General features: G+C 43.2%; 1 protein-coding gene across 2 annotated transcripts; it reads left to right on the top strand.

Annotated features, from left to right (window-relative positions):
* The first annotated feature begins 2,030 nt into the window (after positions 1 to 2,030).
* On the top strand, positions 2,031 to 6,291 carry UTP23 (UTP23 small subunit processome component). 2 transcript variants are annotated; one of them, XM_063173289.1, is made up of 3 exons: positions 2,031 to 2,251; positions 4,252 to 4,354; positions 5,319 to 6,291. In XM_063173289.1, the coding sequence occupies exons 1-3, from the start codon at positions 2,064 to 2,066 to the stop codon at positions 5,703 to 5,705; spliced, it is 678 nt and encodes a 225-aa protein (XP_063029359.1). In that variant the 5' UTR covers positions 2,031 to 2,063; the 3' UTR covers positions 5,706 to 6,291. The 2 variants fall into 2 exon arrangements, with proteins under 2 accessions (XP_063029359.1, XP_063029355.1); XM_063173285.1 differs by having other exon boundaries at positions 4,252 to 4,426.
* Positions 6,292 to 9,592: the final 3,301 nt, after the last annotated feature.

Raw genomic sequence — 9,592 nt, 5'->3', positions numbered from 1 at the left:
GAAGGAGAAATCTGTGCTGTGTTTTGCCTGCTAGCCAGCCTTCTGAACATATTCCACATATACCAGCTACACTACAACTTGTCTGTGATGATACTATTTACCAGGAGAACAGTATCTCATCACAATGGTATTTAACGCCCTACTCTGGATTATATCTTACTTTGCACTTCATTCAAAAACTAGTTCAAGCTCTTATTTCCTTTTTTTTTTAATTTTTATCTCCATTCTGTAATAGCTGTAATAGCAGCTGTTATCACTGGAGATTCTTCATTCTAAGGTAAGGTGTGGAAAGTGTTCTTATCATGGAATAAGTGCCTGTCTTTGGGCAGTTACTTAGTTGTCATCACACACACAGAGAACACAAAAACAAACAAGCAAAAACCTACTTGAAGAAAAAATAATTTCTCCAGTAAGGTTTTACTTCAGAGTCTTACTGAGTGTTTTTGTCTAACATCTTAAATAATTAAACTGTGCAGTTAGATAGGAGAACTGAATCATCATGGCATTATGGAAACACATCAGCTACAGGACTGAAGTTTGATGAAGACTTTTATATATAGGACTATGTCTAATAATGAATTCAGCGTGTCACTTAGCTGATAATAAGGCATATATCCATGTATGTCCATGATACTCAGGAGCATGCACAACTGTCCCCTGAAGACAGCTGGAAAGAAGAATTTAATGGCAGAAAAATACTGTCAACATCACAATTGGATCCATGGAAAACATTCTCAATCACCTGTTCTTTGCACTTTTCATCCTAAGTGCTTTAAAATACTTTTCCATGTAAGCATTTGAATTTCTAGAATAGTAATCAAATCCTTTATTTTTCATTTTTCTCTTGACACTAACTAACTTACTTGGAAGCACTTATTTTCCATGTCTATTTGCTAGCAAAAAGGCCAATATGACATCTGAGTATTTGCTTAAATGATCTTAGAGCAGCTTGACTGATTACAACAAACTGGCAGGTGCTTGCTATGGTTTTGCTTGCAGTACAGTCGTCCCAGGCAGAAAGGTGTCTCCTGTGGAACCTGCATAGCAAGACAGATGTCTCCAATTTTCATTTTGATAGTGTTAAGGTATCACATCCTCTTGCCTGCCTAAAACAGGGGCATTAAGTTTGGTTTCTTAATGCCAGATGCCTGGTGTGTTCATGTTTTGTCTTGGACAGGGAGGAGTTTGTGCACTTTTTCAATGACAGCTGTGTCCTCAGATTGCAGTGCAATTAAATTGTCTTGGAAAAAAATTAAAATGTAGAATATGTGCTTTTCAACTTCGGTTTTGTGCCATTGAATATTGATGTAACCAATATAGGCACAAATATAAATGGGCACTGACTAAGCCTTCCTAAGTATTCCTAAGCCTTCCAGGTAACATTCCTAAGCCTTCAGGATGAGAGGATGCAGTGTTAAGCCGTGCCAGGAGAGGTTTGGATTGGCCATTAGGTGAACTTTCATAACACAAAGGGCGACTAGACACTGGAATTGCCTGCCCAGGGAGGAGTGGAATCACCGTCTCTGGAGATGCTTGAGACTGAACATGGCTCAGTGCCGTGGTCTGGTTGGCAAAGTGATGCTGGATCCTGAGTTGGACTCGATGACCTCAGAGGGCTTTTCCAACCAAATGGACTCTGTGATTCTGTGTGCTGAGGTGTGATTAAACTACAGTCTCTGCGACAGCAACTATAATTTTATCAGTACAGTGAACTGCAAAAAAAAGAAAACTCGGCATTTCTTATCTCAGCAAACGGCAGGAGCGAGCACAGCACCGCAAAACAAGGGGCAGCGAACCATCCCTGAGGGTACCCCTGTGCAGGGCGGGACGGGCAGGCGGGACCCTCCGGGGATCGGGCAGCCGGGACCCTCCGGGGACGGGGCGGCCGCCCCGGCCGGTCCCGGCTCTCGGGGGAAGATCTCGGCACGGCCCGGCCGGTCCCGGCTCTCCGGGTGCTGCCCTGGCGCTGCTCCGGCCGGTCCCGGCTCTCCGGGGAGGCCCCGCCCGGGCCTGGCGCAGCTTCCGGGGCAGCCGCGGCCGTTCCGGGCGGCGGCGGGGGCGCCATGGGGGTGACGAGACAAAAGCACGCGAAGAAGATCATGGGCTTCTACAAGCACAACTTCCAGTTCCGCGAGCCCTTCCAGGTGCTGCTGGATGGCACCTTCTGCCAGGCCGCGCTTCGCAACAAGATCCAGATCCGGGAGCAGCTGCCCGGGTACCTGGGCGGCGCCACGCAGCTCTGCACCACGCGGTACGGCGGGGAGCGAAGGCGCCCGGGGCGGAGGGCTGGGGGCTGGGGGTGACCTGCAGGAGGCTGGGAGCATCCTCGGGCCCAGCTGCCGTCCCGAAAGCGGCACGGACTGCGGGGCCAGCGCTGACCCCGCTGTGTGAGGGAGGGCCCGGTGGGTCTCTTCCCACCCGCAGCGTCTGCTTGGCGGGGTGGTAGCAGCACGGGCAAGCGGAGATGTGGGCCGGGAGGGAGCTCCTGCCTGGCCGGAGCTGCGGCCTGCCAGTGCTGGGTTGTTTCCGAAGCTGCTGTTCGCAAGGGAGGACAAGGATGAGTTAGACAAAGATATGGCCATGCACACTACATACTGAAGTTGCCTGCATTAGGTATATTGTATAGATTAAAATACAAAACTGCAGTTACCTTGTATATTTGCAATAACAGAATAGCCAACTGCTCACTGTGGAGGCATGTAGTGAAAGTACCAGGAAGAGGTGTATCCTAGGCTCAAAAACCACACTGAACCTTCTTGCACAGTGTATGGAACTGGCCTGCACTTCTAAACAGTATAAAGTATTGAGTCATGTCCTTACCTGTGAAAGGTTTGGGAATTGCTGTGATCCAAACTATTCCTGTCATGTTGAAACATCACTTCTTGCTTCTTTGTCAGCAGTATCTGTTCATCATTTGACCAACAGCTTCCACTGAGACCAGGTGAATGGACATGTTTTCTCTGCTGTCACAATACTGAGCTGCTGAGACAGCACCTCAGTGTTATGAAAAGAGCCTTGCAGGGGCAATGAGCTGGCTTGCTGTGACCCCAGGTGGGGTCTCACTAAGAGTAGGGGGGGAGAATCCCCTGCCTCACCTTGCTGCCTGCACTGCTTTTGAGTTGGCTTTCACACTGCCAGCTCATGTTGAGCTTCTTGTCCACCAGCACACCTCCCAGGTCACTCTTGTCAGGGCTGCTCTCAGTCCATTCTCTTCCATCTCAATCCATTTGTGCTTGGGTCGCACTGACCCATATACAGGACCTTGCACTTGGCATTGTTGAACTTCACAAGGATCCATCTGAAGCCTCTCCAGGCCCCTCTGGATGGCATTCCTTCCCTCCAGAGTGTCAACAGCACCACACATTTTTGTGTCTTTGGCAAACTTGCTGAGGGTGCACTGGATCCCACTGGCCATGTCACTGACAAAGACGCCAAATGTCCCAATACCAACCCCTGAGGAACGACACTTGTAACTGGTCTCCACTTGGACATCGAGCTGTTTACTGCAACTCTTCAATGCAAGCCTCCAGTCAATCCGTACCCACCCAGTGATACATCTGTCAAATCCACGCCTCCAGTGTAAAAACAAGGATGTTGTGTGGAACAGTGTGCAAAGCTTTGCATAAGTCCAGTTGGGTGACATCTGTTGCCCTTCTTTATCCATCAGCACTGTAACTCTGACACAGAAGGCCACCAGATTTTTCATGATTTCCCCTTAGTGAAACCATGTTGGCTGTCACCAGTCAACTCCTTGTTTTCCTCATGTCTTACATATTTTCCAGGAGGATCTGCTCCATAATCTTTCCAGGCACAGAGGTGAGAGTGACTGGCCTGTTGTTCCCCAGATCTTTTATTTCCATTTTAAAAAATAAATTACATTTTCAAGTTTTATAATAAGTTAATTTAAAAATAAATTCAATTTTAAAAATAATTTTGTTAGGTAGTGGTTCATACGCTCGGTGGTATTCAAGCATAAATTTAAGGACTCAGCATTGTCACTGATGTGAATTATTTTTAAATCATTGAATCTATCTTAATTTTATTACTGGTTAATCATGTTTAAGGAAAGGAAACCTTGCTGATGTCTTCAGATGGGCTATTGCTTTCAGAGTTCTGGGTGCCATTTACAAATCACAGCACCTGAACAACTGGGCATTGCTTATTCCTAAGTAACTCACATCAGCCTTTTGCTGTTGTAAAAAATATGAGGGGTTTTTTTGCTTAAAAATCATTGTCTCTTTTGGTTTTCAGATGTGTCATAAAAGAACTTGAATCACTGGGGAAAGCACTGTATGGAGCAAAATTAATTGCCCAGAGATTTCAAGTTCGAAGCTGTTCTCACCATAAGAATCCTGTGAGTGGTTCAGCCTGTTTACTTTCCATGATTGAAGATGGCAACCCTCATCACTTCTTTATTGCCACACAGGTAAAAGCTCATGGGAAATGTAGCTCCATTTCTTTTGAAGTGATGTTTTGATAGCTAAGGATAAAGAAGCCTACAGTAACTTTGATTATGAGGTTTTTAAATAGTTGGTGGGGATTAATCATGTAAAGCCTTACTCGCTGTTTAATGTATTTCCTAATTACAAAGCAGGGAATCTTTTCTCCTACTTGAACAACTAGATTGGTTTTTTTTTACTTTGTAATGATATTGCTTACTTTAGGTGAAAGAGTATGAAAACATACTGACTACCTATTGACATGTCAAAAACAACTCATGAATGTTAATTTGCATATTGCTTGTGTGTGCATCCTCTTCCCTGAACTGTTTTGCACAGTAGTCTGAAAAATGACATTAAATGTTAACATCCATATAACTTCAATTTTAAGACATTTTGAACTAACTAAAGAAAAAATAACTATACAAATAAAAAAGCCTTTTTTCTTGGGTTTGTTATTGGCACTGCATGTATAATTGATATACAATATATATAAAAGAGTTTATAGTAGAATTCTTTATAGTTATGTAGGTTACAGGAGTTAAAAAATTACTTATTACAGAAAAAATTGTTACTTCTTGTGGTGTGGTGGTCTGCATACAAGAGAATTGGGACTTTTTCCTCAAAAAATGAATGTATGCATATACATGCAGGAAAAGGGAAAATGTTGGTAAATTTTGCATCAGGAGTACAGCTAATCAGGAGAGAAAATGAAATTTAGTTGCTGTGAAAGGCACTGCCATGTATATCTGCTAGATTAAGTTTCTTATCTTTTTCATAATGTAATTTATCTTCATAGTTTTGTAGTAAAAGTAGGTGCATTTGAATTGCAAATACCATTCCATCTGAAAATATTGACTAAAGTGTTTAATCTTGCAGGACCAGGAGTTATCAAAGAAAGTGAAAAGGAAGCCTGGCATTCCTCTCCTCTTTATTATTCAGAACACTATGGTGCTAGACAAACCTTCTCCTAAATCTTTGGCATTTGTTCAAAAGTTGCAGACAAATCAGCTTGTTCCAGAGTACCAAAAACAAAGTATTGTGGAGCTTAAAGAAAAAGAAGGACTAGTAAAGCAAGAAGGTGAAAAGAGAAGGAAACGCAAAAGGGCAGGAGGCCCCAATCCTCTCAGCTGTCTGAAGAAGAAAAAGAAGAAAACACAGGAGGGTCAGGAGCCTTCTGCTGAAAAGAAGAAAAGAAGAAAAAGAAAACGAAATAGAGTTAAAGCAGAAGCCATGCAGTCAGTGCAGAAGAATGAAGGAGAATAAACCCATCTTTGCAGACAACATAGAACTCGAACATTTTTTGAACTTCGAAAAAAAAAAGATAGATTAATATGCATTCATATGAAATTGGGTTGTTAATATTAAAATTTATTTTTATGAGGTGGTACCGCTTATTACTGTATCTCGGTATTTGCAGGTTATTGTCCTAATAATTTATTCTGTTATTTAGTATTGGATTTGTGACAAAATATTTAAGAACCCTCATATTTCATTATTCTCTCCAGCATCATGGTTTGTATTAAAATTCACATGCTATGTAGAAGTTCTTTAGAAATGCTTCTTGGCCTTGATATGGATTTCAGTGGGATATTAGATTTCTTTCTAAATCGAGGTTGCTGATCTTCATAAAACTAGTTCTTACAGCTGGCCTGTTAGAGATTATGAAACTGACCTAATATAACACAATAGCTTATTTATCTCTGTTTGAATACAAAAGTTAACTCTTGCAAATAGACCTCATGCCCTCAAAAGCCCTGTCCAGCCTAAATTTCTCTGTAAGCACCATGTGAATCAATACTTCTCTTGATGTTGATCTTTATTTATTAAGAAAATCATGGAGGATGTGCAATTGTGTTGTTATTCCTGACATTATAAGAGCATCTCCAGTCTTACCTATTTCACCTGTAGTTTATTATTTTTTTTAAATAGAAAAAATGCAACTTAAAATTGCTGAAACAAAGCACTAGTAGTGCCTAATGCCATCACAGTGTAGCAGAGCTGTGCAAGACTCCTGGAATACAAACAGCTGAGGGGGTGATGGGACTCGGGCCCTGATGACTGTTCTGCTGTTCTGTAAGGTTAGGAACAGATCAGAACTGGGTTGGAGGAGAGTTGTGGTTTAACCCCAGCTGGTAACTCAGCCCCATGTAGCCATGCACTCAGCTTCCCCTGCGTTGGGATGGAGAGAATTGGAAGGGTGAAGTGAGAGAACTCGTGGGTTAAGATAAGGACAGTTCAACAAGGAAAGTAAAAAGCATGCAAGACACAAGCAAAGCAAAACACAAGCAGTGCAGAAAAAGGAATTCATTCACAGCTTCCCATGGGCAGGCAGGTGTTCAGCCACTCCCAGGAAAGCAGAGCTCCATCAGGTGTAATGGTGACATGGGAGGACAAACACCACTCCAAATGTCCTCCAACCTTCCTTCCCAGCTTTATATGCTGAGCTTGATGCCATATGCTATGGAATATCTTGGGTCACTTGGAAAGATCTGCCCTGCCTGTGTCCCCTCCCAACTTCTTGTGTGCCCCCTGCCTATTTGCTGGTGAGGGGAGAAGCAGAAAATGGCTTGACCCTGTGTAAGCACTGCTCAGCAATAACAAAAACATCTCGACACATAAGCACAAATCCAAAAACACAGCTACCGTGAAGAAAAGTAACTACCCCAGCCCAAAGCCACACAAGGAGAGAGTTTCTAAAATGGTTTCAAGTACCTGATTTTCATTAATAGCTATTGCTTCCTGTGCCTCCTTAAATGTTTGGTGGCATTAGAGTCTGAAGTGAGTGACCGAAATGACAATAGAGATGTGCGGCATAGCACGTGCTGTGGCATCAGTGTGCTCTCACAGCGTTCCTGTCATCTGTGGCCAGATTTTTAACTTTTATCAATGCACTTCTTCTTAACTGAGATGTTCTTAAAAGGAAATCTTTCTGCTTCTTGACCTACATGGGTTTAAGCTGTGTGTTCTAGACAATTCCTTAGCCTGTTTATCATGCATTTGCAAAGTAGTTTTGTGCACTGTCTGCACAGGTCCTTGAATGTCTGGAGCACATAGCTATCATCTATGATGCTTTCTGTTGGCTTTTCAAATTATATAGACAGTTGTGTCACAGAGTTTGAGAACTGAGAATCTGCCCAGCACAGGAGGTGCATGGTGTGTGTGCTCTGTGCTCATGGCACAGGACTGCTGCAGCCCCGGCCCAGGCCTTCCTTGCAACACAGCTGCTAGGAGCAGGCTGTGCCTGCACTGTTCTGTTCGAGACCATAAGCATCTTTGGAACAGACTGTGAGAGACAGAAGCAGGGCAGAAGGGTGCTATAGTCAAGATGAAAGCTTTAACTGAAATTTAAAACAGTCATGCTCATTGTGGTGGTGTTCTCACACTGATTGCTGAGGTGAGTCCTGAGGAGAAATTCAGTAACTCCTAGAAATACCTTAATGCAGCATATTTGTTTGACATTTTTCTCAAACTGTCATAGTCCCTATACCTTCACTTCTTTGGGCACAGTCCCATATTAATGTTGTTTTACTTCCCATTCCATAAATAGTGCTGATATTTCTTCCTGCTCCTGAAACCCCCCCACAGATCTCACTGCTGTAAGTAAAACTTTGAGCAGAATTGGTTCGCCATCAAAATCTCATTCAGAGTCAAAAGTATATTAAAACCCAGTCACTTTACTAAAAATATTGTTTTTTAAAATAGAACAGAAAATACCCTAATTATTTACAGAAATCCCTTTCAGTGCCATTGAAACACAAAGCTTAAATTCACCTTTTTTTAAAGACTGTGAACAGACACAAACATAATTTCTGTTAAAAAGGATAATATTTTAACAGTCCTCTAATGCTTCCTACCTTAAAGAATTTAAACCAGCATTTTTCTGTGTTTCCTTAGCATTTGAACACAAACTGGCTCATGGTGCTGCCATTGTGGAGAACTGGAATACAAAGGGAGTGAGCTCTTAAGAGAAAAACTGTAAAATTTATCTGCCACATATGTGCAACTCTCCTCCTGCGTGGTAAGTTATTTGTCTGTGAGCTTTGGGAGAGAGCTCCCACCCAGGCAACAAGCACGGGCAATCAATAGTTTAGGATTTGAAAGAGAAGCCCGCCAGTTTCCAAGTGAAGCAAGTGCAGCTGGCTGGCTGTGTTGATGCTGTTCGGGCAGTGACCCCGGGAGCAGCCCTCACACGGAGCCAGGGCGCGGGGCGGGCCCTGCCCGGCCGGGCCCTCGCAGCTCTCACCGCGGCGGCTGCCGGCTGAGCCGTCCCTCTGCCTCTGCCTGCCGGGCTCAGCGAGGTTTAGCTGGCCCCGGCTGTGAACCTTGGCAAGTCCCTCTAGGAATTCAGGAGTGTGAACCTCTAAGAGCATCCCCAGGCTCACCACTGTGGGAGCACTCACAGAGCAACTTTGCTGTCATAGGTGTTCACTCCATGTACTGCCCAAAAAGCTACTGCCTTATTTATCAATAAAAAGGCTGGACTTGTGGCCACAACTCTGCTATAGGCAGGGTTCCCAATATAACTTCCTCATGAAGTTTAGGATTGTTTTGCTCTAGGGTGTTAAGAGTGACTGGTTTCAGTTTTGAAATTACAGAAGCCAGAGGTTAATCAAAAGGAGCTTGACCAAAAACTTCTTTGAGGCTGTTGATTTCCTCTTTTCTCAGACAGCATAAAAATATACCCCAAATCTGAGGCAGCAGCTCACTAAGTCTTTTTTTTCTTTAAAAAGACAGGGAAATAACCAGTGTTATACAATACAATGTATGCTACATGTGCAGAGTAATAGAGGAAGAAAACAATAATACATCAGCCACAGTCTGCAGGGCATTAATGTTGAATTTAGGATGGAGTCTCATCTACAAGCAGCAGAAGATATTTACCTAGACTGCCTGCCAATTCAGTTGGCTGGATTTATATGTTAGTGTGATCCGGTAGTGTACAATAAATCACTCCCTGGGCATCTGTTAATGACACTAAATAGATGAGTTAATTAGAAGCTTCTGGAACCTGGGATGTTTATGAATCATTAAAGTAAATATGAATATGGTATGACTTGAGGAATAAATACACTCTGGTGGTGAAAGGAAAATAGGATGTCCAGATCAGTCCTGCTCATTTGTTTTCAGCTACACTGATACAGTGTGAATGA

The sequence above is a fragment of the Melospiza melodia genome, chromosome 1 (assembly GCF_035770615.1).
Source record: "Melospiza melodia melodia isolate bMelMel2 chromosome 1, bMelMel2.pri, whole genome shotgun sequence".
NCBI classification, from domain to species: Eukaryota; Metazoa; Chordata; class Aves; order Passeriformes; family Passerellidae; genus Melospiza; species Melospiza melodia.
This window is presented reverse-complemented; position numbering and strand designations above follow the sequence as displayed.